Source organism: Perognathus longimembris, chromosome 1 (assembly GCF_023159225.1).
Source record: "Perognathus longimembris pacificus isolate PPM17 chromosome 1, ASM2315922v1, whole genome shotgun sequence".
Taxonomy (NCBI): Eukaryota; Metazoa; Chordata; class Mammalia; order Rodentia; family Heteromyidae; genus Perognathus; species Perognathus longimembris.
Genome location: NC_063161.1, coordinates 44,292,044 through 44,319,650, shown reverse-complemented (window position 1 = coordinate 44,319,650; position 27,607 = coordinate 44,292,044). Strand labels below are relative to the sequence as shown.

At 47.0% G+C, this 27,607-nt stretch overlaps 2 protein-coding genes across 5 annotated transcripts; both read left to right on the top strand.

Annotated features, from left to right (window-relative positions):
* The first annotated feature begins 5,281 nt into the window (after window positions 1–5,281).
* On the top strand, window positions 5,282–20,149 carry Pip4k2c (phosphatidylinositol-5-phosphate 4-kinase type 2 gamma). Of its 2 annotated transcripts, XM_048360903.1 has the most exons (11): window positions 5,282–5,565; window positions 8,026–8,123; window positions 9,678–9,774; window positions 10,177–10,320; window positions 16,213–16,359; window positions 16,549–16,587; window positions 17,126–17,239; window positions 17,601–17,868; window positions 18,036–18,139; window positions 18,308–18,428; window positions 18,891–20,149. In XM_048360903.1, the coding sequence occupies exons 1-10, from the start codon at window positions 5,392–5,394 to the stop codon at window positions 18,386–18,388; spliced, it is 1,266 nt and encodes a 421-aa protein (XP_048216860.1). In that variant the 5' UTR covers window positions 5,282–5,391; the 3' UTR covers window positions 18,389–18,428; window positions 18,891–20,149. The 2 variants fall into 2 exon arrangements, with proteins under 2 accessions (XP_048216860.1, XP_048216851.1); XM_048360894.1 differs by having other exon boundaries at window positions 18,308–20,149.
* A 1,254-nt stretch (window positions 20,150–21,403) lies between these two features.
* Dtx3 (deltex E3 ubiquitin ligase 3) lies at window positions 21,404–27,589 on the top strand. Of its 3 annotated transcripts, none has more exons than XM_048360868.1 (6): window positions 21,404–21,725; window positions 22,999–23,063; window positions 23,251–23,327; window positions 23,891–24,620; window positions 26,264–26,481; window positions 26,861–27,589. In XM_048360868.1, the coding sequence occupies exons 3-6, from the start codon at window positions 23,299–23,301 to the stop codon at window positions 26,934–26,936; spliced, it is 1,053 nt and encodes a 350-aa protein (XP_048216825.1). In that variant the 5' UTR covers window positions 21,404–21,725; window positions 22,999–23,063; window positions 23,251–23,298; the 3' UTR covers window positions 26,937–27,589. The 3 variants fall into 3 exon arrangements, with proteins under 3 accessions (XP_048216825.1, XP_048216834.1, XP_048216840.1); XM_048360877.1 differs by having other exon boundaries at window positions 21,405–21,725; window positions 22,579–23,063; window positions 26,861–27,588; XM_048360883.1 differs by lacking the exon at window positions 21,404–21,725 and having other exon boundaries at window positions 21,840–23,063; window positions 23,872–24,620; window positions 26,861–27,583.
* Window positions 27,590–27,607: the final 18 nt, after the last annotated feature.

Below are 27,607 nucleotides of genomic sequence, written 5' to 3'. Positions count from 1 at the left end.
GGACCTAAGCTCTGGTGGGACCCAGAGCCGTCCCCTGAGCTTGCCTCAGCCCATGTGCCTCCCTTTCCCACAGTTAATAGGACTGTTGCTTTAGTTCCAGCTGGTCCTTTCCTTTACTTGTTAAGGTGAGTGCCCAGTAACAGCAGGGATGAAAGTTACTAGCCACCCCAAACCAAGAAATAAAGCCCAGATACCAAGTCTTCTCTAGGATAGAAGACCAGGGTTCTCCATCATCAGGAAACCTATCACCTAGCTTCTTCTAGATCACAAAAGAAAGCTTTGTGTGATTGCCAGATGGTAAATTTGGGCCACAGTAGTATCTCTCTAAGGCAATGAGTCCTGACCTTGTTCCCTGCTGGGTTTATTTTAGCCATTATGGAGAGATTCAGGAAGAAAAAGATACCAGAGGAGTGTGGAATAAATCCATAGTGGTGATTTTCAAATAAGTCTTTTTTATTTTTAAATTTATTTTTATGGTACTGGGGATTGAACTCAGGGCCTCCTTCTTGCTAGAAAAGTTCTTATCACTTGAGCCATCAACCCAGCCCTCAAAATAAATCTTTCATAGAACCCAGATGTAAAAACAAAGGTCTGGGTAGATATAGCTCAGTGGTAGGGTGTTACCTAGCATGCTTGGCATGTGCAAGGCTCTAGGACTGATCTCTGCTACTGCAAAAACCAACAAAACTAAAAGAATAGCCCCCCCCCCCCAATAAAAAGGCAAATCAATGAGGACCTGGGAAGTTGGCATTTTTTCTTTCTTTTTTTTGAGGGGGAGTGGAAAATGCTTCACTTGTTGAGGTGCTCTAGAACATTCCTAAGAGACCTTAGGGGCCTAAAAACCACTGCTCCAAGGAAAGCATCAAATTTGACTTCTCCACCCTAAAGTCACAATTCAAAGGAAAGAGAGAGTCTCCAGACCCAAGAGGAAAAGAAGGAAGATGCCCGCATACCTGTGGACTTGCATGAGTAGTTGCCTGCAGGACACCTCAGGATCTAGTGGTTTTAGGTAATCATGCCATCAAATGATTGTTAAAAAAAAAAAAGTAAGAAAAAACCAGCCATGTAAGAGAAAGTTAAAGCATAGAGCAGAGGAAAAGAGAGGTGATGCGGAGGGACTAAAGTTCTCTTTACAAGACAGAAGGAAACGACAGTTGATTAGATCAGTAAGAAAGAACACATGCACATACACAAACCCTTCACCAGAAGTTTCACACCAACTACATCCTCCTCTTCTTCCTGCTCCTTGTATTGGCCATGTCCCTTTCAGAAAGCCCAGGTCCCCACAAGAGGCACTGGGCCTGCCCACTCACATCTGCCAAAATGTTGCATGCCAGCGTGGAAGACAAACCAAACTGCACAAATTTAAGTGTGTATTTACTTGATGTACATAGATACCTTTAAAATAAAATAAATTCAATGATACCCTGTGTTGTTGCAAATCTTTTTTTTTTTTTGGTTGTGTCTTAGACTCAGGGCCTGAGTGTTGTCCCTGAGCTCTTTTACTCTAGGCTAATGCCCTACCACGTTAAGCCACAGTGCCACCTTTGGTTTTTTGGAGATAACAGTCTCATGGACTTTCTTACTCAGGCTGGCTTTGAACCATGATCCTCAGATTTCAGCCTCTTGAGTAGCTAGGATTACAGGCATGAGCCATTAGTGCATGGCTTGCAAATCTTCTTTCTCCTTTCCCAGTCTTATTCCTTTCCTTACAATTAACAATACAATATATTTCCTTCTAGATGTTTCCCCACATATTTAGATACTTTTTTCCCACTTGAAAACATCCTGAAAACTTTCAGGCCAATATACATTGGTTTACCTCATTTTAACCCAGACCACCATCTGACCAGTGTCAGTTCTTTTTCTCTCCAGTGTTTACCAACAACTCAATTCTATGGTTCTGAGTTCATTTACTACAATCACTTCTAGTTTCCACTGCCTTCTCTGTTCATCTCTCCAGGCTTCACAGATGGAGAAAACTGCACAGAAATTGGCTTGACAACTGCCTTGGCACCTGTGGCTCATCCTTGTAATCCTAGTTACTCGGGAGGATGAGATCTGAGGATCACAAGTGTAAGCCAGCCCAGGCAGGAAAGTCTGGGAAACTTTTATGTTCAGTTAGCCAGCAAAAGGCTGGAAGTAGAGCTGTGGCTTTAATGGTACAGCACCAGCCTTGAGTGAAAAGCCAACGGCCAATACTTAGGCTCTGAGTTCAAGCCTGGTACATACACACACACACACACACACACACACACACACACACACACACACACGCATGACTGGGACATAAAGATGAAGAACTTGCAAACCAACCTGGCCTTCAGGGCTGTTCCATAGCCCTGTGTATCCCTTCTTAGTTCCCTTTCCTCCTTCCCATAGGACCTGGCCTAAACCCTTACTCCTCAAGCTCCCCATCATCTTTGTCTCTAAGAACGATTTTTGTGTTGAAGGAAGAATTAAAGGGATTTTGAGCAAAATTCACACCTTCCCACCTACAGATTTAACCTATATCTGCACAGTCCTTTCCCATTTCCTTCTGACAAGTGATGAATCTCCTTACCTAGGACTAAAGTCCTAGGTAAGTCTCTTCTAGTTACATAATGGATTAATGAAATTTCTTACATGAAACCCAACTACTTAAAATTACATGAGTGTTGAAAATGTGGATGATTTGCATCCTCTTCAATTGCCTATCTTGTTTTCTTGCAGATTTCCAGAAACACTGCCATTTCCCTATCTGCATTTTTCCACACACACACCCCTACACACCATTTTGACACAAGGTCTACAATATATAGTCCAAGGCTGGACTTAAGCTCAAATCCTCCTGCCTCTGCCCCCTAAGTGCTTGAATACAGGCTTCTATTCAAGTGCCTGGCTTCTATTTGGCTTCCTTACCTCCCATTGCTCAGCCCACTTCCATCTGGTTCTTATTCTGCACAAAGTACTTTTCCAAAGGCTACCTGTTATCAAACAAGAACACATTTCTTAGCTCTTGTCTTGCTTCATCACTCCCTATTGACCTCTCCTTCCTTCTTGAAACTCTACTCCTTGGGTTTCTGTAACCAAGTTCTCCTGGCTGTTTGACTTCCAGCCTCCCTCTCTGAGCCTTCCTTGGCTCCTTCACCAGCCACCAGCCTCCTTTCCCCCCTCCCCTGACAGAGTCTCCCTGTATAGTTCAGGCTCAGTCCCAACCTTGTAGTTCTCCAGCTTCAGCTTCATGAGGGCAAGGATTGTAGGTGTGTACCATCATTCTTGGCTATACCAGCCTCTTAAACAATGCTCTGTCCTAGAATTCAGCCCTTGGTTTTTTCTGGGAGATGTCATTCATACCCATAGATTCTCTAACACTCCTTAAATCAGTATCCACCAGCCCAGAACACTGCTGAGCTCAGGGCCTTATACATCTACTCACTCTCAAGTGTCTCTATCAGGTTGCAAACTGAACTCATCTCTTCTCCAACTCCACACTTTTCCAAGTCATCACTATCTCTCCTTACTTTAACCAAGAAGCTGAGACTCTCAATATCTCCCTTTCCCCTTAAGCCCCACAAATACAATGAATTTTCTAAATCAATATTAAAATACTTCATTAAATGCTGTCCTTTCCAATCCATCAGCCACTGCCTTAATTAACCTTCAGTGCATGGACTTTTCCAACATTTCACACACACACACACACACACACACACACACTCTGAACAAATGGCTCTTCTGTAATTATACTAAATAGCTAAATAGGTTAAAACCACATGGATGGGATCTCCAGTGCCTACCTTCTCTACATTTTGCTTCTCCCCACTGGTTCTCAGGTTGCAGAGTGGCCTGACAATTTATACCTCCTGCAATCATTTTTGTTTGATTCTATGTCTTTGTACACTGATATCTGCCTGGCTGGCCACTTTAACCCCTGGTCTTGAACTCCACCCAGTTTTCCATACCTAGCAGTCTCCAAGGTCTTGGAAGGCTGTGGCCACCTGTTCCACTCCCCCTTTTTAATGTATCCTTAGCATTGTGTCCTACACAGATCTGGGATGATACAATATTGAATCCAATATTGAAACTTTCTGATTGGCCAGCCCAGTGCCTTTAGACTCCCAACTCATAAAGGGCAAGAACTCTTGTTATACTCTGGTTCAGAGAGAATGAGCTGCAAGAACAGTAGAGGCTGGGGGGGGGGCAGGGGGAGGGGAGAGAGTGGGACACAAATGGAGGGAGGAAGGGTAAACAAAAGTGTACATTAGGCTGGGAATATGGCCTAGTGGCAAGAGTGCTTGCCTCATATACCTGAAGCCCTGGGTTCGATTCCCCAGCACCACATATAGAAAATGGTCAGAAGTGGCACTGTGGCTCAAGTGGCAGAGTGCTAGCCTTGAGCAAAAGGAAGCCAGGGACAGTGCTCAGGCCCTGAGTTCAAGGCACAGGACTGGCCAAAAAAAAAAGTGTACATTATGTAAAAATGTATATTATGTAAAAAATGAACTACATAACTTGAAGGTAGGGATGGGAGGTGAACAATAGGGGAATCCGATGGAAGGGGTGACATTGACCAAGAAACATACTCATAAACCCAACTTATGGAATTGTAACCCCTTTGTACATCTACTTTAATATTAATTATTATCATTAATAGAACAGTATTAGGGACAAGGGCTCAACAAATACTTGCTAAATAGATAAACGAAGGAAGAGAAAGGAAAAAAAGAGGTAGAAAGGAAAGGACGGAAGGAAGGACAGGAAGGAAGGAAGGAAGGAAGGAAGGAAGGAAGAAAGAAAATAAGGTAGGGGGGGGGGCTGGGAATATGGCTTAGTGGCAAAAGTGCTTGCCTCGTATACATGAAGCCCTAGGTTCGATTCCCCAGCACCACATATAAAGAAAACGGCCAAAAGTGGCGCTGTGGCTCAAGTAGTAGAGTGCTAGCCTTGAGTAAAAAGAAGCCAGGGACAGTGCTCAGGCTCTGAGTCCATGCCCCAGCACTGGCAAAAAGTAAAAAAAATTAAAAAAAAAAGAAAAAGAAAGAAGAGAGAAAACGCTTTTGCGCTTTTCCTGGCTTGGCTACTCAGAAACTCGGCAAAACCGGAAGGCGATGACCTGGGGGCGGGTCCGAAGGGCCCAGGCCACACCTCCGCCGCCGGGCTGAAGCCGGTGCTGGATACGCTCTGGGAACCCAGTTCCCGCATTCCTGCTCCGCTCCAGGTGAGCCTATCCACTGCGCAGGCGCGCGGACTAAGCGCCGGGGGCGGAGCCAACCTCGCCCCACCCCGCTCGCGCGCCTGCCGGCCAGCCTCCGGTCACGTGACAGCGGCGCAGGTGAGCACCGCTTCCGGGGTCGGGCGCCTGGATCGCGGCCGGCTCCCGCTTCCACTCGATCCAGTGCGCGGGAGACGATGGCGTCCTCTTCGGTCCCGCCAACCACCGTACCGGCGGCAACAGGGGGCCCCGGTCCAGGATTTGGTTTCGCCTCCAAAACCAAGAAGAAGCATTTCGTGCAGCAGAAGGTGAAGGTGTTCCGGGCGGCCGACCCGCTGGTGGGCGTGTTCCTGTGGGGCGTAGCCCACTCGGTGAGAACCGGCCCTGCCCCAGTTGCCCTGCCCCAAACCCTCAGCTCTGAGACAGTGGAGCGCCCCGGTTTCCCTCATCCCGGAGCCCTCGCGCTGTCACCCCCACTTTCCGGGCTGTCTTGGTCCCTGCCCACCCACCCCAGGGGGGAAGGTAGTCCCCAAACTACCTTCTGTTTGTAACTTTTCTCTCTCTTTACCCAGTTCCTCCTCCCCTAGAGTTGTACCTTTCCTGCCCCCCAAAATCCAGCCCTGTTCTCTGACTCCTTCCTGCCAGCTCCAGCTTCAGCTTCAGGCTTGGAGACTGGTCGAGTTCAGACTTCAGCTCAGGGTAGGGGTGAGGGGTTAGCTCTCTTTGGAGAGGGCCTAGGTGAGAGAGTGTGTACGTGGAGGGGCTTGATGTGGGTGGAAGGGTTGTTCACTTTCCACCTTGTTTTCTAGCCCCAGTTCTTGACTGTGGAGCTTGGCTTTGGGAGAAGCTCCAGGCTTCTTGGACCTGCTTGCCCCCCTTCCTTTCCTCTCCAGAGGTACAGCATTTCTGAGAAGCTGCCCAACCATGAGCCTAAAGGTTGAACTCACTCAGATCTTCATGCGAACATGCCTTTGGTCTTAACTGCATCCCCCTTGTTGGCTTGAGTGTTGCTATTTGGTATGGACAGAGAGAAGACCGAGGAGCTCTGATCTCAAGGGACACTGCTTCCAAATGGCCTTGGAGTCAAGAAGAGGCCAAAGAAGCAGTAGAGCTCTTTTTCTAAGGATAACTCTACTAAAAGAAGCACAGCTATCCTTCCTAGCCCTTCAGATCTGGAGTGGGAAGATGCAGGGATTTTGAATGTGACAGGGAATATTTTAATAATCAACTTCCTTGAATTGTTACAGTCATGTCAAGCTAATGGAAGTGGAAGAGATGAGGAAGAATGCTGCTTTTTGTTGAATTCTTAATTTGTGGTTTAGAATGTTGTTCCTTTGGGGTCTTTTGGTCCCTTTTGCATTCACACTGTAGTGGTAATATCTTGTAATGAGTATCCAGTCTAAGGTATTGGTGTGGATAAGGATGTTGGAAGTAGGGCTGCCTCTACATGTATACCTTCCAGGTAACTCATCCACCCTTGTGGGAAGCTAGGGGCAGGGGGAGTTCCTTTGGTAAGTATTGGGAATTACACATAAGACCTGCCTCAGCTTTTTAGGTATGGATACTTTAGCTCGAGCATCCCATCCTCTGGCCAACACATATCTACTTCAAGTGTCTGGAATGGAGACATTCTTTGAACATATGTCCTAGTGATGATTCAGCTTGCTTAGCAGGTGGTGTGGAGGGGGTAGGAAAAGCTCAGCTGAATTTCAGGCTAGGAATCTCAAGTGGCTTTTTTTTTTTTTCTAGAGGAATATGTTCTGTCCTCCTTTTCTGCTGAAAACAGGAGGAGTTTCATGCACTGCAGCCTGTGAGATTTAGGTTAGACTGCAGTTCATAACATGTATTAAATGATGAAGTACAGATAGGCAAAACTTTTCATTTATTTGTTTAATAAGCATTTCAGGACTACGGTGTGCCAAACATTGTGCTAGCTAGACATCTCTCAGATGCCAGTGACTAGGGTGGGCCTTTGCCTTTGAAAATCTCAGAATCTTGTGTGTGTGACAGGACAGTTTACATAAATTAGTGATCAGAGTCATGGGCTCATACACTCTTAGGGGTAGGTCAGAGGTTCTGTAGCAACACCAGGAAGGAAGCATATCTTCTTGGGATTTATTAGCACAGGCTCCCCCTTTCTACCTTGAATTAGCAGGCTATAAGTCCTGATGACTGAGGAGAGCATGTGAACATGTAATACCTGCACCTTTTGGGCTGTGGACAGGCTTGACTTTAGGGAATATTGAGCTCTTATTGTTTGATGGCCTGCATTCCCTCTGAGGTCAGCTGTTCTTCCTTTACTTTAAACCTAAGCAGATGGACATCTCTTCAGAGAACCGGGTCATAGTAGTTTGGAAGGATGTCCTGTTAGTAACGAGAAACCTCTTACAGGGGAAAGACATTTTATTATTCTTGCTGATGTTGACCCCCTCAGAGCCCCAGGGCACTGTGAAAATGCTTGCTTTTTAGTGGAGTGTATAACTTTGTCTTGATCCTGCAGAGTTGTGTGTTTTTTTTTCTTTTTAGAATTTCTCACAGCTTTAAAAATAATCTGAGTTGCTTACAGGGCTTGCCTAATATAAGTGACTGTTGGGAGCATGAAGTTCCACAGGAGTGGGAGTGTGTGAAGTGTGAGGGCTGCTTATAGCAGTCCTCTTGGGAGGCAGAAGGGGTTAGAGATTATCTAACATCCTTTGACTTCAAGCACATGCACAGTTAGTGATATTGAAGAAATGGGGTTTGAATTGCCCTTTCCTGACTCTTGCCCAGACACAACATTTGAAAAGCTTTCCACATCCTCATTCTTCTCTCTCCATCTTTTGGGTTGTCAGATAAATGAGCTCAGCCAGGTGCCTCCCCCAGTGATGCTGCTGCCAGATGACTTTAAGGCCAGCTCCAAGATCAAAGTCAACAATCACCTTTTCCATAGGTAAGTGAGGATCCTTGCCCTTCCCATGGCAACCTTCTAGCAAAAAAAGAATTTTAAAAAGTTAAGGGGAACTGGGCACCAGTGGCTCATACCTGTAATCCTAGTTACTCAGGAGGCTGAGATCTGAGGATCAAGGTTCAAACCCAGCCCGGGCAGGAAAGTCTATGAGACTCTTATCTCCAGTAAACTACTCAGAAAAAGCCAAAAAATGTTGCTGTAGCTCAAATGGTAGAGTACTGGCCTTGAGCAGAAGAAGCTCAGGGTGAGTACCCAGGCTCAGAGTTCAAGCCCCAGGACTGGCAAAAAAAATAAGTTAAGGGGTTGGGGGTGTGGCTCAGTTGGTAGAGCCAAATGCATCAGATACTGAGTTCAATGTTAAAGATAAAACTGAAGATTATCGATTTAGGAGCCTAACTTAGAAGTATGGTCTAACATCCTTCCCAATGCATAAAGTCTATTTTTTTTTCTTTTGCCAGTCCTGGGGCTTGAGCTTAGGGCCTGAGCACTGTCCTTGGCTTCTTTTTACTCAAGGCTAGCACTCTAACTCTCTCTCTCTCTCTCTCTCTCTCTCTATATATATATATATATATATATATATATTTATTTTTATTATCAAACTGAATTACAGAGAGGTTACAGTTTCATACATTAGGCATTGGATACATTTCTTGTACTGTTTGTTACCTCATCCCTCATTCCCCCCTCCCTCCTCCCCCAGCACTCTAACTCTTGAGCCATAGCACCACTTCTAGCTTTTTCTGTTTATGTGGTGCTGAGGAATCGAACCCAGGGCTTCATATATACGAGGTGAGCACTTTACCACTAGGCCATATTCCCAGCCCCATAAAGTCAGTTTTGTATAAAGACAGCATTGAAATAATTTCTGATGTTGTCATACTGTTATATGTGCTGGTTTCTCTGCTCTACTCTGGCATTTCCATGGAGTAGATTATGTTTAGAAGCCATTGCCATTAGCTTCTGGTAGGGATGCCCTGAAAGAAATATTGGAGTACTCTAAGCCCTCCTAGTTCAGAAGATGCCACTCAAAAACTATTGCCAACTTTGTGTATGTGTGTGTTTGATGGTTCTTGGCTTGAACTCGGCCTGGGAGCTGTCCCTGAGCTTTTTTGCTTAAAGCAAGTGCTCTACCACTTGAGCCACAGCTCCACTTCCAGATTTTTGGTAGTTAATTGGAGATAAGAGTCTCATGGACTTTCCTTCCCTGACTAGCTTCAAACTGTGATCCTTAGATCTCAGCCTCCTGAGTAGCTAGGATTACAGGCTTGAGTCACCAGTGCCCGGCTATTGCCAACTTTTGAATGTCTCTAACTGGCTTGAGATTTGAGAAATGCTGCAGTTTGCATGGACTGGAGGGCCTTGCTGTACACAATCAGCTATGTGACAGGCATGTTACCTAATTATACTGAGACATAGTTTAGCTTTCTGTAACTCACAGGGCTTTCTGAAAAGCAAATGAAGTAGTAAGTACAAAGGTGCTTTATAAACTGTCAAGCCTCATATAAATGTAAAATGATACTGTTACTTTGTTGTCAGAGAAAATCTGCCCAGTCATTTCAAGTTTAAGGAGTATTGTCCACAAGTCTTCAGGAACCTCCGTGATCGATTTGGCATTGATGACCAGGATTACTTGGTAAGAGTCTATTATGGGGTGAGGGGTAATCCCTGATAACTTAAGAGTCCTTTGGGATAGTCATGTTTGGAGAAACAAAAGCCAAAGCAAATATAATTCTTTATCCCTCTTGAGTTCCTAGCATCCTAAAAAACCTAATGAAAGTTAACAGAGCTGTCCTTGAGAAGATATAGATACATTAATAATTTGGCATTGTGTTTCATTCAATTTGTATGTGGACCCCCAAAATTTTGCATTTTGTTTAATTCGGTTTTATATGTGGACTCCAACTAGGAAGCCCTGCTTAATCTCATACCCCAGTTTCATCTACCTTCAGAGGCATTTGGTTGATGATTTTTCTATGACTTGTACTTCTATAAAAGGGGGTAGGAAAGGAGCTTCTAGCCTGTTATTTGTCTCCAGGTGTCCCTTACCCGAAGCCCCCCAAGTGAAAGTGAAGGCAGTGATGGGAGATTCCTTATCTCCTATGACCGGACTCTGGTCATCAAGGAAGTATCCAGCGAGGACATTGCGGACATGCATAGTAACCTGTCCAACTACCACCAGGTAAGTCCTCTTTCATACTCATTCTTTCCACTCCCGAGCTCAATTGCTAGAACCTCTACAGAGACTTTTTCTCCCTACAAACTATTTCTTCCTCCTCCCAGAAACACTCAATATCCTGTGCTTAAAAACAAAACAAGGGGCTGGAAATATGGCCTAGTGGCAAGAGTGCTTGCCTCATGTACATGAAGCCCTGAGTTTGATTCCTCAGCGCCACATATGTAGAAAAGGCAGAAGTATCACTTTGACAGTAAATTAGTAGTAGTTATTTAAAAAAAAAAAAGGGGGGGGCCAGAAGTGGCCCTGTGGCTCAAGTTGGCCAAGCATTAGCCTTGAGCAAAAAGAAGCCAGGGACAATGCTCAGGCCCTGAGTTCAAGCTCCAGGACTGGCAAAAAAAAAAAATCCCTAGACATTGGAGGGGAGGAAGGGGCCTCTGCATGCATATTTGTGTCTAACAGAAGAATTTGATAAGTCCCTTCCCATTTGGTACTTATAATCTAAAACCACAGTGGATTTATACATAAAGGGCACATATGTAGCAAAATATAAACTGTAGACTAAGTCAGAATTACAGGAAGCATTAACACCAGCTACAATGCAGATAGGAGTAATAACTGCAGAGAGAAGAAAACCAGCACAGGGCTGGGAATATGGCCTAGTGGCAAGAGTGCTTGCCTCCTATACATGAAGCCCTGGGTTCGATTCCCCAGCACCACATATATAGAAAATGGCCAGAAGTGGCACTGTGGCTCAAGTGGCAGAGCAAAGAGAAGCCAGGGACAGTGCTCAGGCCCTGAGTCCAAGCCCAGTACTGGCAAAAAAAAAAAAAAAGAAAACCAGCACAAAGGCATAATTGAGATAATTTTCAAGAGAGAATCCATTCTTTTTTTTTCATTTAAAAATATTTTATAATCTTTAAGTCGTCATACAAAAGAGTTGCCATTAAACAAAGCAGTTTGTGAATATAAACTTGATCAGTGTCACCCCTTTCAACATTCTCACCCGGAGAATCCATTCTTACAGCTAGCCCTAAATAGGATTAGCAAAGCTTTTCTGTCTGATTAGCTGAACTTAGAGTGCAGAGTATATGGAATGTTTTGGTAATAAAAGCATTCTTCCTGAGGTGTTTTTTAACTGAAGAAAACTCTCACCAAAATCACTGAAAAGGAATAAATGGCATGCCTGTAATCCCAGCACTTGGGAGACTGAAGAAGGATTGTAAGTCCATGACCAACCTGGGATATATAGCAAGACTTAACCCACTCTCCCAATCCTCGACCCTCTTCCCCCTCTCCAAACAAAAAGCAAAACTCTCTAAAATGAGTTGGCTTATTCAGCAAACATTTAATGAGTATTAAGCAATAGAGAAATAGGTGAATGGGATGGTCATAGCCCTTGAGGATCTCTTGGACGGTAAATCAGTGTTAGCACACAAGATGAGTGCAGTAGTGTGTATAGAATGTTCTAGGGGTACAAAGAAGGTATCATAACTCACCTGGGCAAAAAGTAGTATTTGGGAGACTTGAAGAGTTTTTTGGAGGTGGACTCTTCCTTGATATGAGTGTGTGTGTGTGTGTGTGTGTGTGTGTTGCTGGGAATCAACAACACTCAAGGCTTCTTACTTGCTAAGCATGCACTCTACCAGTGAGCGGCATCCTCACCTCAGGATGAATTCTTGAGTGACCAGTAGCTGTTACTTATTGTCAAGGAGAAGAGGAGCATTCTAGGCAACGAAAAATAGCACTTGTAAAGGCATGGAGCCATGAGAAAGTTGGATCAAGGAACTGTAGGATATTCAGTGTGGCTGCAGTATGGTATTGTGGAAAAATAGTAGCAGCATTGTAAAGGAGCTTCTAAGCAACACAGAAGTTTAGTGGTTTTTTTTTTTTTCCCTAAAGGTTGTTTGCAGGGAAGTTATGTAGTGAATGTGTGTGTGTGCGCGCGCACGTGCGTGTGTGTGTGCATGCGCATGCATGCGTGCGCGTGCATGTATGTGTGCCTCTTTGGGGCAGCTTATTGAAAGAATGGATTGTGGAGGGGAATACTGAGAGTGTAATTTGAGTAGCCCAGGCAAGAGTGATGAAGGTCTGGAGTAGCAATGACGGCAGAGGGCACAGAAAGGAAAACGTAGGAATGATTGTGGAAGTTAAAGTGAAGGAGCCACCAAATTTCTAGGTGTCTATTTACCAACAGTTGTGAAGCAGAAAGAATAGAGGGGTTTTGTTTTTTTTTTGGTTAATTTTTTTTTATTTTGTTGAGGAAGATAGTTCTGATTTGGACATGGTGAAGTTTTAGACCTTGAATGAATTACCAGGGTAATCAGAGCTAAGGGTAAAGAGCAAGGTGGTGTTTTTTTTTTATTGTTTTGTTTTGTTTGTTTGTTTTTGTGCCAGTACCAGCGCTTGAACTCAGGAGCTTGTACATGCTCACAGCTGGCACTTTACCACCTGTGCTCAGCTACAAGCATTTTAAGGAGAGTCTGGTCATCAGGATTAAGTGCCACATGGTTGAAATAGGATAATGACTAGAATGCCTATTAGATTTGACAGTTAAGGGATTTGAGAGAGATTTCAGAGGCAAAATGAGGACATAAATCTGATTTCAATGATGAAGTGTGAATGTGAGATAAGAAATGGATTGATTACTTACTGATGACTTTTTCTTAAAAAGCTAGCTTTGAAGAGAAGTGGGCAGTAACAGAAAGAAATAATAAGCCTTAAAAGAGGAACTGGAGCCAGAGACCAGTGGCTTGCACCTGCAGTCCTGGCTACTGAGGAGGCTGAGATCTGAGGATCATGGTTCAACACCAGCCTGGGCAGAGAAAGTCTGTGAAACTCTGTTTCTCCAGTTAACTAACAAAATCTGAAAGTGGAGCTGTGGCTCAAGTGGTAGAGTGCCAACCCTGTGGGACAGTTCCTAGGCCCTGAGTTCAAGCCCCAGTACCAGGAGACACACACACACAGACACAGAGAGAGAGAGAGAAATTGGTGGTTTTCTTGTTTTTGTGGTGCTGAGGATTGAACCCAGAGTCATGCATTCTAGATAAGGTTATACCACTGAACTTTAACTCTACTATAGGAATTTGGTTTTTTTCTGCTGGTTCTGGGACTTGAACTCAGGGCCTGGGTATTGCCCCTGAGCTTTTACTCAAAGTTAACACTGTAGCACTTAGTCACAGCTCCATTTCTCTCTTGTTGGTAGTTTATTGTAAGTAGCTAGGATTACAAGCATGAGCCACTGGCTCCTGGTGTATTTTTTTACTTTGAATTTCCTTTTCTTTTTTGTTAGTCACAGAGCTAGAACTCAGGGCCTAGGTGCTTTCCCTGAGCTTTTTTGCTCAAAGCTAGTACTCTACCACTTTGAGCCACATCTCTACCTATAGTTTTCTGGTGGTTAATTAGAGATGAGTCTCAAGGCCTTTCTTGCCCAGGCTGGCTTTGTACCTCAATTCTCAGATCTCAGCCTCCTGAGTAGCTAGGATTATAGGCATGAGCCACCTGCAGCAGGCTTATTTTGAATTTTCTAAGGCAATGTTTCACTATGGGGAGGCTTGCCAGGAACTTACTGTGTAGCCCAGACTGAGCTCAAACTCATGCTCCTTCAGCCTCCAGAGTACTGTGCCATCATACCTAGGTGAGGAATTATTTCTTAAGAATCCACATTGCAAGCCATCTTTTTTTCTCCCTGCAGAACTGAGGATTGAACCCTTGGCCTTAAGCATGCTAAGCAAGTACTTTACCACTTGAGCTATGTCTCAGTCCTTTTGTTTTTATTTTGGTTTTTAGACAAGGTCTCAAGGTTACTGTGGCCTGCATTGGCCTTGAATCCAAGATCCTCCTGCCTTTCCTCCCAAGTAGCTTAGATTATAGGCATGTACCACCATACCTGCCTCTAAATTGCAGGCCATCTTTCAGGCATTTTTTTTCAGTAGAATTCTTTTATTGCAGTATTGAAGTATCACAAACTGGTTGTCAGTATCCTGGATGGTGTTTCTGAAGATGGGTTAACTTAGATCTTATTCATCAGCCTGTTTGAACTGTTCCTTTTTCAGAAACATAGATACCGTCCAAAAATTTTCTGATATCCTTGTTTTTAACTGTTGTTGCTTGCTTAATCAAAGCAGCTGAATTTGAGACCAGTTCAATATCATTTCCTTCAAGGATTAATTAATCTTTCTGGACTTGAGATACAGAACAAGCAACACCTTGCAGGCATTTTTATCATAGGAATCTAACCCAAGAAATACTGGACTAGATAAAACAGATGTAAGTTTGAATTCTTGATCTAGGACCACTTGCATACAGAAAAGGTATAAAATGAGGATATTATCTACTTTCATCATTTTAAAGAATGATAACAGGGCTGGGAATATGGCCTAGTGGCAAGAATGCTTGCCTCGTATACATGAAGCCCTAGGTTTGATTCCTCAGAACCACATATATAGAATAGAAGTGGCACTGTGGCTCAAGTTGGCAGAGTGCTAGCCTTGAGCAAAAAAGAAGCCAGGGGCAGTGCTCAGGCCCTGAGTCCAAGCCCCAGGACTGGCAAAAAAAAAAAAAAAAAAATGATAACAGTGAAATTAGGGTAGGCACTTTTTTTGTGGTACTTGATTTGAACTCAGGCTCTTGTGCTTGCTAACCAGGTACACTACCACTTATCCAGACTTTTTGCTTTCACTAGTTTTATTTATGTTATTTATTTATTTTTGCCAGTCCTGGGCCTTGGACTCAGGGCCTAAGCACTGTCCCTAGCTTCCTTTTGCTCAAGGCTACCACTCTGCCACTTGAGCCACAGTGCTACCTCTGGCTGTTTTCTATATATGTGGTGCTGGGTGCTGGGGAATCAAACCCAGGGCTTCCTGTATATGAGGCAAGCTCTCTTGCCACTAGGCCATATTCCCAGCCCCTCTAGTCCCCTTTTTGCTTTGGTTATGTTCAAGGTATAGTCTTGATTTATACCCAGGCTGGCCTGGGCTGTGAGCCTTGTATTTATGCTTCAGTGTCACTGGGATGAATGACAGGCTGCCTAACTGTATCCAGACATTGTACTTCTTCTGCAGCTGGGATAATAGGCATGTGCACCTTACCTAGCCGTTGAGTAAGATGAGAGTTTTTATATTTATTTTTGCTTGAGCTGGCCTTGAGCTGTGATTCTCCTCATTCTACCTCCCATGGAGCTGGGATTAAAGGCTTGAGTTACTATGCCTGGCTACTTGCATTATTTTTCTAATAGGATCTTACTTTTTGCCCAGGACGGCCTGAACCCTGATCCTCCTATTTATGCTTCCCGAGTACCTGGGATTACAGGTTCGTGCTATCATGCCTTTTTATTGACTCAGATGGGATCTTGCAAACATTTCCAGGCCTAGGCTAGCCTGGAGTTACAATCCTCCCTCTTGTCTCCTTGAGTAGTTAGGATTATGAATGAGAGACACCTCAGCTAACTAACAAAAAGCATTTTAAAATTAAAAGATATTCTAGAAATGGAAGAAATTAGAGAAGATAGAGCTTCAGAAGCTGCAGGTAACTAGGAACATCAATAGGAAATGTCTACTACTTTTTTTTTTTTGTGCCAATACCAGAGCATGAACTCAAGGCCTTGCTATCTTGCTCAGCTTCCTTGCTCAGGGCTGGTGCTTTACCACTTGAGCCATGCCTCCAGTCTGACAGTTTGCTGGTTAAGTGGAGATAGAGTCTGGCACACTTTTCTGTCCAGACCGGCTTTGAACCTTGCTCTTCTCAGTCTCAAACTCCTGAATGGCTGGGGTTACAGTTGTGAGCTACTCGAAGTTTTTCTGCCTCATCTCAGAATGGTAGAATTTAGATTCCCATCCCTGGACTGTTTGTCTATCTGCTGCTCAGCCTGTTCTTATTCCTTCCTTTTCTGTACCCTAGTACATTGTGAAATGCCATGGCAATACACTGCTACCCCAGTTCCTGGGGATGTACCGAGTCAGTGTGGAGAATGAAGACAGCTACATGCTCGTGATGCGCAATATGTTTAGCCACAGGCTTCCTGTGCACAGAAAGTATGACCTCAAGGTAAGAACAGGATAGCTGTGGCTTAAGGAGAGACTGCTGAAAGCCTGTGAATAGGAATGTGCCTGTGGGGGGAAGGATGGGTCCTTCCCATGGAAAGAAGGCTCTGGGGTTTGAGTATTCATCAGAGGAACTGAGTTCCATCTACTTTTTAGCCACTTCTGCTGACTTGGTCTTTGGGTCTCTCCACAGGGTTCTCTAGTGTCCCGGGAAGCCAGCGATAAGGAAAAGGTGATTCTCATTTTAGGTGTTGGGGGGACAGGGAGGGGCCTGGATGAAAGGGATCTTCTTAGGATAAAGAGCTTATTCTCATAGTGGGTAAGGATCATTTTCATTTCATGTTAAGCGACTGAAAATTTCTGCTGGTCCAGAAATGGGTTGGAAGGGGCAATGGGAGCGCCTATAGGCTAGTCCATGTGAAAGATTTAGGGTGGGTGAAGATGTAGGCCATAAGAGCAGAGCGATCAACCCTCCTCCTCCCGTTCTGGGTTCTTTGTATTAAGCCAGCTTATTCTTGGTGAAGAAGGAAGAAAAGTCTGCATAAAAGGTGTTGACTGAAACCCCCGAGTGGAAAGTGGTGGCATGTGTGGGTTTCAGCTGCCCGACTGAGTCTAGGGCAAGCTTTAGTGTAGAGTGGAACAAAGTGACTACAAGGCTGATCTCTCTTTGAGGCCACAGGGGTAGAGATAGAGCCCTGGCAAGAGGCAGGGTTCTCCATCGAGAACTTGAGGCAGGGACATATTCCCAAATACCCCTTTCCCTACTCTAGGTTAAAGAACTGCCCACCCTCAAGGATATGGACTTCCTCAACAAGAACCAGAAAGTGTATATCGGTGAAGAAGAGAAGAAAGTATTTCTGGAGAAGCTAAAGAGAGATGTGGAGGTGATGACTGCAGTGCTTGCAAATGCCATGTTTTGTTTCATTTATTTTGCTTTTTTCTGATTGTCTCTCCATTCACAATGTGAAGGAGCTCCTTCCCTTTCCCTTTATTCTTTGCGGGGGGAGGGGGCTTGAGTATGAGACAGGAAAAACCTCTGGAGGTGACTCATAGAGGCTGGAATGAGTACAAGGTAAACTTAGACCCTAGCACAGAGTAGTACTAAAGGGCAGAGAATACCACAACCTCATTTTTTTATACTTTCTTTCACTAAGAGGGCCTAGAAATTCAAGGGTAGACATAAGGGGTGGTACCCAAGAATAGGGAGGGAGAGCTGGGGTGTATGATTTTGTCAATGGTTCTCAGTTTCTAGTACAGCTGAAGATCATGGACTACAGCCTTCTGCTAGGCATCCACGACATCATCCGGGGCTCTGAGCCAGAAGAGGATGGGCTTACACGGGAGGACGAGTCAGAGTGGGATGGGGATTGTAACCTGGCTGGACCTCCTTCTCTGGTGGGCTCCTATGGCACCTCTCCTGAGGGTATCGGAGGCTACATCCATTCCCACAGGCCACTGGGCCCCGGAGAGTTTGAGTCTTTCATAGATGTCTACGCCATCCGGAGTGCAGAGGGTAAGAGAGCTTGGAAAGTCTGACGATGAAGGGGAAAATGCCTTTGGGGGTCCAAAACTAGGTGGTGGGGGGAGAGACTGCTTAGCCTTTCTAAACAAAACTGACCGGTTCCTGGGGAAGAGGAACTGGGACTATACTTGCTCCTCATTGTTGATCTTTCTCGCCAGGGGCCCCCCAAAAGGAAGTATATTTCATGGGCCTCATTGACATCCTGACACAGTATGATGCCAAGAAGAAAGCAGCTCATGCAGCCAAAACTGTCAAGCATGGGGTAAGAATTCCCCAAGGCTTTCCTGTCTTTACTATTCTCTGGGAAGAGAGAGCCCCTGTGTCAGAGCAGTGAGGTGGCAGGAGGAGAGAAATGGGCATGGTGGATAGGAGGATGGGGAGTAGGAAGGGTAGCATAGTGCCTGACATTGATCTATACTTCCTTTCACAGGCAGGAGCAGAGATTTCTACTGTCCATCCTGAGCAGTATGCTAAGCGATTCCTGGATTTTATTACCAACATCTTCGCCTAAGAGCCCACCTATCTGTGATGATTGCTGCTTTATGGTCAAGGTGGTGGGGTTCTGAGAGGCTTGGGGGAACTGTGGGTATTATGGCCATTACTTACGTCTTTTCCTCCTCTGCTAAGTTCAGGCTGCAGGCTCCTTCCATACAGATAACTCCATCTTGATGAATAGGCTCTTTCTGACTCCCAGAGATAAATTGTCCTATCTCTCCCTTTTAATTTTTCTGCCTTTCTCCCTCTCCCCACCATGCCCTCTTGCTTCATTAGAGTTTTACTGTTAACTCTCTCCCAAGTGCCTTGATCTTTGTAAAAATCTCCTATTGTTTCTATAAAATAGGAGGAGCTGGGGGCAGGGGTTTGTTTGCCATCTTCAGGACTCCAGGCGGTTGGACAATGGACCCGATCAAGCAACTATTCTGGATGCTTTGCTGTGTGGGATGAACTAAGAGTGTTGGAATTTTGCTGATGACTTTATAGAACTCACTGCGTCATGCCTCCCTCCTTGGTAGGCTCTAGGATGGAGGACTTTGAGGTTACTACAGATGTGGGCACAGGCATGCACACAAGATGGACTATGGCTCATCCAACATACATAGGTGGGGTGGAGAGTGTTCAGCAGGCTGACACATCAAAGGCAGGACCTAAGAGGACTGTGACAATGCAGGGAATTGGAAATGTCTATGTCAAGGATCAACTGACTACTCTCCCGTCACATCTCCCATCCCACTTCCACCTAACTGCACTTCTGGCACAGGAGTCCAGAGAGGGCCAGCAGTGTTCCAGCTTGGGTAAAGGTGTCTGACTGCTATGCTTCCCAGACCCTAGTACCTTTGCTGGGGCTGGAACCTTTCAGTGGGGATATGGACAGTTTTAGATGGTGGAATGACAGGTCAAAGATTAAGGTTCATTCCCCACATTGAATTTCCTCCTTTCTAGCCATCCCCAAGATTCATTCCTGGCAGAAGGGACTGTCTCTACCTGAGTCAATTCTGGTAATTTCAAGAGAATAGAGATTTAGAGTGTGGGAACCTCCTCATTGCCTGGGTGTGCCCACCTAGCACACTTCTTTCCCTACCCTTTCCTAAACCCTTTTCCCTTGAATTGTTATTATGCTGTTCTCTTCTGTCCCTTCCTCTACTGTTACTGTGTCTCCCAGGGGACAGATGGCCTTCTTTGTCATCTTCACTCTCCACCTCCAGAGAGGAGTCGGAGCCATAACTCAATCACCCGGCCCCCTCCAAAGATAGCTGAGTTGATGCATGATCTTCTCAGTGCAGAGGACTCATGAGATGAAATAGATTGTCCTCTTCTCCCTCCCGATGCCTTTGGGGCTTAAGACACCCATTTTTACTCCCCCCATCTCTCTGATGCTTCCACAGTTTTTTCCCAAAAAGCTGAGCAGTGGAAATGCAAAGCTGCTTTGCTTTCTATCTGGTCAAACTGATTGGTCTCATGAGACTTTGTGAGGTCCACAGGAAGATGCTCTCCCCTTCATCTCTGCTCCAAAGGAGCAGGAGCAGGAGAGGGATCCCGATCAGGTTGGAGACCCTGTGATATCTTCCTGTCAGGGACCTGCTGGGTCTTTTCTATTCCCATCATCTCCCTTCTCCCCTCCCTTTCCACTGTTGAATGCAATAAAGCTCTGTGACACCAGCAGCCATTTCTCTAGAACTGGGTACTCTGACCATGAGGCTAATATATCATGGGCAGTATTGTCAACTTCATTTATTGCTTCTGTTTTGTTAATAAAAGAAGATCTTGTGTATTTGCCCCCATTTATCACAATATAAAAAATAAATTATTCAGTTTCCTTCACATAAATGCCCCCTTTTTTTTCTTTTACACTTTTCTGAGGAATCCTATGCTTAGAAATAGACAAACAGGAATTGTGGTCTTGAAAGTGCTGGGCACCTAACTAAGGATGTGTCTTAATGATGGTTGTGGATTTAAGGGGTGCTGAGGAGTGGACATAGGAACAGAAAACATCAAGCCAGGTTTTGGTGGTGAATGCCTGTAATTCCAGCATTCAAGAGGCAGCAGCAGGACTGGCAGTTCAATGGCAGCCTGGGCTACATAGTTTTGACCCTATCTCCAAGCAAAAAATTGATTTAGTGTGAACTCAGCCATGGTGGGGGCCAGGTAATAGGATGATGCATCCGCCTCCCCAGGGCTGGGAGCTCCATCTCTCAAGGTGAGTGGTCCCCTCGGCCCACCAGCTAAATGAGAAAGAGGTCTGTATCCCCAGGCTTCCTGGGAAAGCTGTCCTCTGTTGGAGGACAGGAAGAGTACAGCAGGGTCCTGGGAAAATGAAAATTATGCAGCCCTCCAGTGCAGTGGGGAGTGGAAGGGGGTGGATGACTAGAGGTTGTGGCCAGTCTGGGAGATGTGGTATGTCTTGGCTGAGGTCTTCTTGGCTGGTGGAAAAACCTGGCTTGATGTGGCCCAAGGGAAGTGAGTTGGACGGGGGCGGAGACTGCTCTGATGTGGGAAGCAGAGCAGAGCGCAGCTTTTTTTTTCCCTTTGAGAATTTTTAACTCTACTTGGACCATACCCTTGACACTACCACCCCCCCCAAAAATAAAATATTTTAAAAGGATCTGTTCACTTCTGCACCAGCCTCAATGTCCCTATTTGTGAAGGGGGGGCGGGGGGAGAAGTCAATGGCACTTGGCAGTACCTATCTGGTAACAGGCTTTGGGAGGGGGGCATTTACAGAAAGTAACAATGTAGAAAGGGGCCAGAGATGAGGGAGGGGATGGAAATAGTTTAGCAGTGGGATTTTTTTTTAATAGTTCCAGTGCTTTTCTTTTTACTACGATTCTTAGCATCCCACCTTGTTCCTCAAAAGTCCTCCAAGCATAAGGATTTCAAATAATTGCACTCCCCTCCAAATCCGCAAGTGCCCACCCACCCTGCACCTACCTGCCGTCCATCCTCACCCCTCCCCGGAGCTGGCTGGGAGAGGAGAGGAGAGAGCTCCCAGGGAGGGGGGGGCGGCGAGACGTGGGGGGGGCCCGTCTCAGAGGGATCTAACCCCCCACCCTCGGTGTGCATGACGCCACCCCCTCCCTCCAAAAGACGGGGACTGCGCCTCCATTTTTGTTGTGGGGCGGAAGGGCAGGGGCTCCCGGGTGGAGGGGGCGGGGGTCAAAGGAAACGGCGATTATCACCCGAAGAGAGAAACGGGGACGCTGCCTTCCTTCCTTTTCTCTCCCTCGCTCCGCACCCCCTGCACCCCTCTCCACCTTCTTGGGGTCTCCCCCCCCCCCCTGTTGCTAAGGCCCGGACCGTCATCCCAGCAACAGCCTCAGTCATGTGACCGGCAATGGCGGCGCTGACGAGAGGTAGGTGAGCCCGGCGCCCCCCACACCCACCGCACGCCCCCGGGCCCCCGCTCGCACCCCTCGCAAGCCCCCCGCGCTCCCGGCGCCCCATCCTTTGCCTCCACCCCCGGTGCGCCGCGCCGGAGCCCCCCTAGGGGCCGGGCCAATCATCTTCCTGGCATCCCAGCCTTGGCCTCTGTTGGGGTGGGGGGGTCCTGTGGGCCGCAATTTGGGGCCGACGCGCATCCCTATCAAGTGGTGGGGCTTCGGGGGGCTTCCGCGAGTGGGAGACACAGGGAGCTGGTTCCGGGTCGGGTCCTGGAAGAGGTCGTGGGGGGAGGGGGAGCTGCCTCCATGGAGGCCCTCCTCCCCTCTGGGGACCCTGGCCCGTCCTGGCCAGCCCTGCCTCTGGCCGCTGTCGGGAGGGAGGGAGGGACTGGTCCTGTGTCCGGCCCGGGTTGCCCCAGAGGAATGGCAGACCCAGCCTAAACTGTGGCCCCGCCTCCCTATGCTGTGCCAGCCGGACTTGGAGCTCGGACACCTCGGTCCTGGGTCTCTGATGGGGAGGGTCTGTACCACCGCGCCCAGACAGGATGGATGGAGACGGGTTCCTTCTGGCCTTGGGGGAGGGAACTGTGATGAGAGGCACAAACAGACAGCGACCCCTTTTTTGGATCAGTCAACAAATTGAGGTCACACTAATGGCCTCTCTTTCTAATTGAGCTTCACTTGGAGGTGTTGTGGGGACAACCCTGTAGCTGAATTGTGACAGGACCCAGGGGAAACCTCAGCCCCTTCCAGCCGAGCCTCTGCTTGAGCCCCGCCCCTGGTGTACTGGGTTTAAAAGATGTCAAGGAGAACTTTGGTATTGCAGGGGCCACTTTGTTGGCATCCCTAACTGACATCATCAGCACCCACAGTGGTTAGATCTCAAGGAGAACTCCCCCTCAGGGACAGGGACCAAAGGACTTGAGAATGTGGCAAGGACATGGGAAGTCTAAGAAATATTCCTGTCATGTGACCTGAGGGAGGTGGCAAGAATGACCTCCATCAGTGTGGGCTTTTTCCTCCCTGTCCTCTCTTATCTGTGCTCTGGGTTCTCTTGAAAGCCTCAGGGTTGGAGAAGAAAAGAGAAAGTTAGAGGGAGAAGTTCCTTTAGCAACTTGAAGAAAGAGGATGGGCAATGGAACTCTGCAGGAGAGGAAAGAAAATGGAAGAAGAGTTGTTTCTGGGCCAGGTGGGGGAAAGGGTAACATTTGTCATCACAACTCCTTGTTCTCCTGTTTTCCCACAGTTCTGGTCAGCTGAATGTGGAAATAGAGGGATTTCTGCTGCCATTATCTTCCATGGGATTTCCAGGTAATTGTACCCTGAGAGTATCTCAACCCTTACATTGGTTTCCTCCAGTGCTTCAAGAAATCCCCTCCCCAGTAACCTCTACCCAAGTTCCCCTTTGTTCCATGGGCTCTTGGGTTGGGACCTGTGGAGCTTTGGGAAGGGGGGGGGGTGTTCTCATTTTCCCTCCATTTTCTTCCCATGCCACCAGGTCACACAACCTACAAGTAGGGAGCCCAGAAAGAGAGAGGAACCCTGCATGCCAATTCTAAGCTCTTCAGGATCAAAGTGAGCACAAAGGGGGGTGGAAAGGCTTCCTCCTCTTTAAAGAGCCCATTTTTCACCCAGAGTGGGGGAGGGACAGGTGGTTTCTGTGGTGAGAAGAGAACCAAGGCTGATGTTTGGCTTACAGTAATGAAGTATGAAAATGTTTTGCTTCTTAGGGGATGTTGGGGTTATAGGAGGTAAGGGGAGATTGAAAATGAGTTTGCAAGTCAGGTGCCACTGGCTCATACCTATAATCTTAGCTACTCAGCAGGCTCAGATCTGGAGGATCCTGGTTTGAGGCCATTCTAGACAGAAAAGTTCCCTAGACATCATCTCCAAACTAACCAGCACAACTGGAATTGTGACTTAATTTGTAGAGTACCAGCCTAATAAGTGTGAAGGCCTGAGTTCACTACTAAAGGGGAAAGTTTGCAAGAGGGGTTGGGGTTGGGGTTTTGAGAGAATAGAAGTAAGAAAAGGCTTGGAAAGAACTTGCAGTAGGAGTCACTTATATATGTGTCAAATGGGAACCCCCCACCCTGAGTCCCTTTCACCCTGGGGGCAGTGTCGTTCGTCCTGTCCAGAATGGCAGCCTGTGGAGGCACCTGCAAGAACAAAGTGACTGTCTCCAAGCCTGTCTGGGACTTCCTGAGCAAGGAGACCCCAGCCCGGCTGGCTCGGCTACGGGAGGAGCACCGAGTGTCCATCCTCATAGATGGCGAGACTTCTGACATCTATGTTCTCCAGCTTTCCCCACAGGGCCCTCCCCCGGCCCCTCCCAATGGTCTCTACCTGGCCCGGAAGGCTCTCAAGGGGTTGCTGAAAGAGGCAGAGAAAGAGCTGAAGAAAGCTCAGAGGCAGGGGGAGCTCATGGGCTGCCTGGCTTTGGGGGGTGGTGGGGAGCACCCAGAGCTGCACCGCCCAGGCCCACCCCCTCTTCGAGCAGCCCCACTCTTGCCTCCAGGGGCACGGGGGCTCCCCCCTCCTCCTCCTCCCTTGCCCCCTCCTCTTCCTCCCCGCCTCCGGGAGGAGGCAGAAGAGCAGGAGAGCACCTGCCCCATCTGTCTCGGGGAGATCCAGAATGCCAAGACATTGGAGAAGTGCCGGCACTCCTTCTGTGAGGGCTGCATCACCCGGGCCCTGCAGGTGAAAAAGGCCTGCCCCATGTGTGGCCGCTTCTATGGGCAGCTGGTGGGCAACCAGCCCCAGAATGGGCGGATGCTGGTTTCCAAGGACGCCACCCTCCTACTGCCCAGCTATGAGAAGTACGGCACCATTGTCATCCAGTACGTCTTCCCACCCGGTGTCCAGGGGGTAAGAGGACCATGACCTGCCCTTGCCCTTTGCTTTTCCCCAGGCTTGCTGTCTAACCTTGGAACAATGGGTGGGAGGGAGGGCATTGTTTTAGGTATGGTATAATCACCCAGTATGCCTTCCTACACAGTGCTGTGGATCTGGGAGGTCCCCTTAGGCCCAGCTTTCCCAACACCATGATGGTGAGCACACATAAAAATCAGGCATGAGGGTTGAGGTATAGCTCAGTGGGTAGAACATGGACCTAGGCTGGCATGCAGGAAGCCCTGGATTTAAGGGGTGACATTGATCAAGATGCATTTTACTCATAACCTGAATTCTGGAATTGAAAGGACTTAATACAAATTAAAATATTTTTTAAAAATCTCTGCTGACCTAATGTAGAAAGCCAATAGCCTGTTTTATAGTTTATTTCATTTTAACCAGCCAATAAAATAAATGAGAGAGAAAATAAATCCAGGCACTAGTCGCTCACACCTAATATCCTAGCTACTCAGAAGGCCAAGATCCATTCCAAGCTAAGCCAGACAGAAAAGTCCATAAGACTCTTACCCCAATTAACCACCAGAAAAGCAAAAAATGGAGCTGTGGCTCAAGTAGTAGAGCCCTTGCCTTGATTAAAAAGGTAAAGAACAGTGCCCAGGCCCTGAGTTCGAACTCCATTATCACCACATGCATACACACACACACACACACACACACACACACTCACATATATAAACGAACAAATAAATGGGGGCTGGGAACATGGCCTAGTGGCAATAGTGCTTGCGTTGTATGCATGAAACCCTGGGTTCGATTCCCCAGCACCACATATATAGAAAATGGCCAGAAGTGGCGCTGTGGCTCAAGTGGCAGAGTGCTAGCCTTGAGCAAAAAGAAGCCAGGGACAGTGCTCAGGCCCTGAGTCCAAGGCCCAAGACTGGCAAAAAACAAAACAAAACAAAACAAAACAAATAAAACTACTAAGGTAATAGAAAAAGGAGTTGCACAAATATCCCTGACAAATGTGGATGTTGGCAAATATTGTGGCAGAGCAGATGTAAAAGCTGTGGAGATGGAGGAGGGGAGGTTGGGGGGAGCTGTGGAGATGCTGGTTCAAATCCAGGCAGGCATAACAGGAAGAGATCTGACCATCCTATTAGAACTGAGAGGGTTACTCTGTTCCAGACTAATGAGCTTGATGAGTATGGAAGGTAACAGAAATAATCAAGGGCCTATGGGTATTTCCCTCAGAGAGGAATGAGACAGCTCTAAAGAAGGGACACAAAAGGAAACAGGTTAGGCATTAGGAGTATTTTTCAGGTGGAGGTGGGAAGACAGAGATAAATGATTCTCAGTTTTTATATTTCTGCTGAGTGATCTGGAGAGTAAAGCCCAGCTACCTTCTATCACTTCTGAGAATCCATTTGTTGCTGAATTGAGACTTGAGGGACTGTAGAGGCCAACAGCACCTCTTAACAATAAGGATTATGTTCTTAATAATAAACATGCTCTTCCCTGGAAGGCTATCAGCTTGGTGCCCTGTCAGCATCAGCTGGGGATGCACAGACAGGAGGCTGGCCAGAATGGCCCTCCATTGGTACACAGGCTTTAGGACGTCCAGCTGCTTGCTTACTGCCTATTCTGCTTCTTCCCCTCAGGCTGAACATCCAAACCCAGGAGTTCGGTATCCTGGAACCACACGGGTGGCCTACCTCCCGGACTGCCCTGAGGGCAACAAGGTGCTGACCCTGTTCCGAAAGGCGTTTGACCAGCGTCTCACCTTCACTATTGGCACGTCCATGACCACAGGGAGACCGAATGTCATCACCTGGAACGACATCCACCACAAGACCAGCTGCACAGGGGGACCCCAGCTGTGCGACTCCTCTTCATTTCCCTCCCCTTCTCTCCATTTCCACTGAGGGAGCAACATTAATCCCCTCCCTTGGGGAGCCTGATACCTGGAGAGGACCACTACCAAACTGCTCAACCATCTCTTCCATCTATCTCAGTTTCTCCTACTTTCAACTAGTCCTGATGTGCCCAGCTTAACCTACAAAATATATATACATATATATACATATATATATATATATGCAGAATTGGGCTGTTGTCTCCAATATGGAGGTCACTCCTGATCTGGGAGCGGGGTCTGAATTCAGCCTCTACTGAGTCATCCAGAATGAGGGTGGGCACTGGGTAATAGAAACAAGCCCAAGCAGTTAACCCTAACCCTCGTTTCTCTTTGCCCTCAGGTTTGGGTACCCGGACCCCACCTACCTGACCCGGGTGCAAGAGGAACTGAGAGCCAAGGGTATCACAGATGACTGAAGGACATCCCCCTTTGCCAAGGTCCTTGCCGTCCTCCGTCCTTCTCTACTAGGACCCAATGGAAGCCTCTGTTCTCCTCTCTCCCCCATGCCCCCCCACATCACCCAAGTAGGGGACCTATCTGAATCTGATTGGGGAGGGAGTTCACAGGGGAAGAGGACAGTCCCCGTCCCCGTTGGCCAAGTGCTTCAGTGCCCTGTGAGCCATTCCCTTCTAGCAGAGGCTGGTCTCCAAGGCTCTGCTCTGGGCTCCCGTGTACATACTCCCAGTTCCCCTGCCCCACCATTGCTCTTGGCTTCTCCCGGTATGTGCTGTGCTTCAGTGACTAAGCTGAGAAAGGACCTGGGTGGGGAGGATCCGGTCTCTTGAACCCCAGCCCCCCACTATACTGCTCCACTTTGGACTGATGTGAGCCTCGCCCCCACGGAGCCAGCTGTGTGTCCATAAGAAAAGTTCTCCTACCTTAACCTGTCCTTTCTCTCCTGTGTTTCTGTCTCTGTCAGTCTCTGTCTTTATCTCGCTCTTCTCTGCCCCCTATAAGGAGCCTCCTTACCCTGTTCTGGAATCCACGCCAGACTGTAGCTTTTAATTTAATAAAAATAAAGTAAAATATGCAACTCTTTATGCCACACCCGTTTTGTTACTGGGGCGGGATGGGGGTTGGGTGGCCA

Bases quoted from the DNA above. Each gene is read 5' to 3' on its own strand.
- Pip4k2c (XM_048360903.1), top strand. From the start codon at position 5,392: ATGGCGTCCTCTTCGGTCCCGCCAACCACCGTACCGGCGGCAACAGGG. The intron at 8,124-9,677 runs GTAAGTGAGGAT...CTTTGTTGTCAG, and splicing joins AACAATCACCTTTTCCATAG to AGAAAATCTGCCCAGTCATT. The intron at 17,869-18,035 runs GTAAGAGAGCTT...CTTTCTCGCCAG, and splicing joins CGCCATCCGGAGTGCAGAGG to GGGCCCCCCAAAAGGAAGTA.
- Dtx3 (XM_048360868.1), top strand. From the start codon at position 23,299: ATGCCAATTCTAAGCTCTTCAGGATCAAA. The intron at 23,328-23,890 runs GTGAGCACAAAG...CGTCCTGTCCAG, and splicing joins CTAAGCTCTTCAGGATCAAA to AATGGCAGCCTGTGGAGGCA. The intron at 26,482-26,860 runs GTGCGACTCCTC...CTTTGCCCTCAG, and splicing joins TGCACAGGGGGACCCCAGCT to GTTTGGGTACCCGGACCCCA.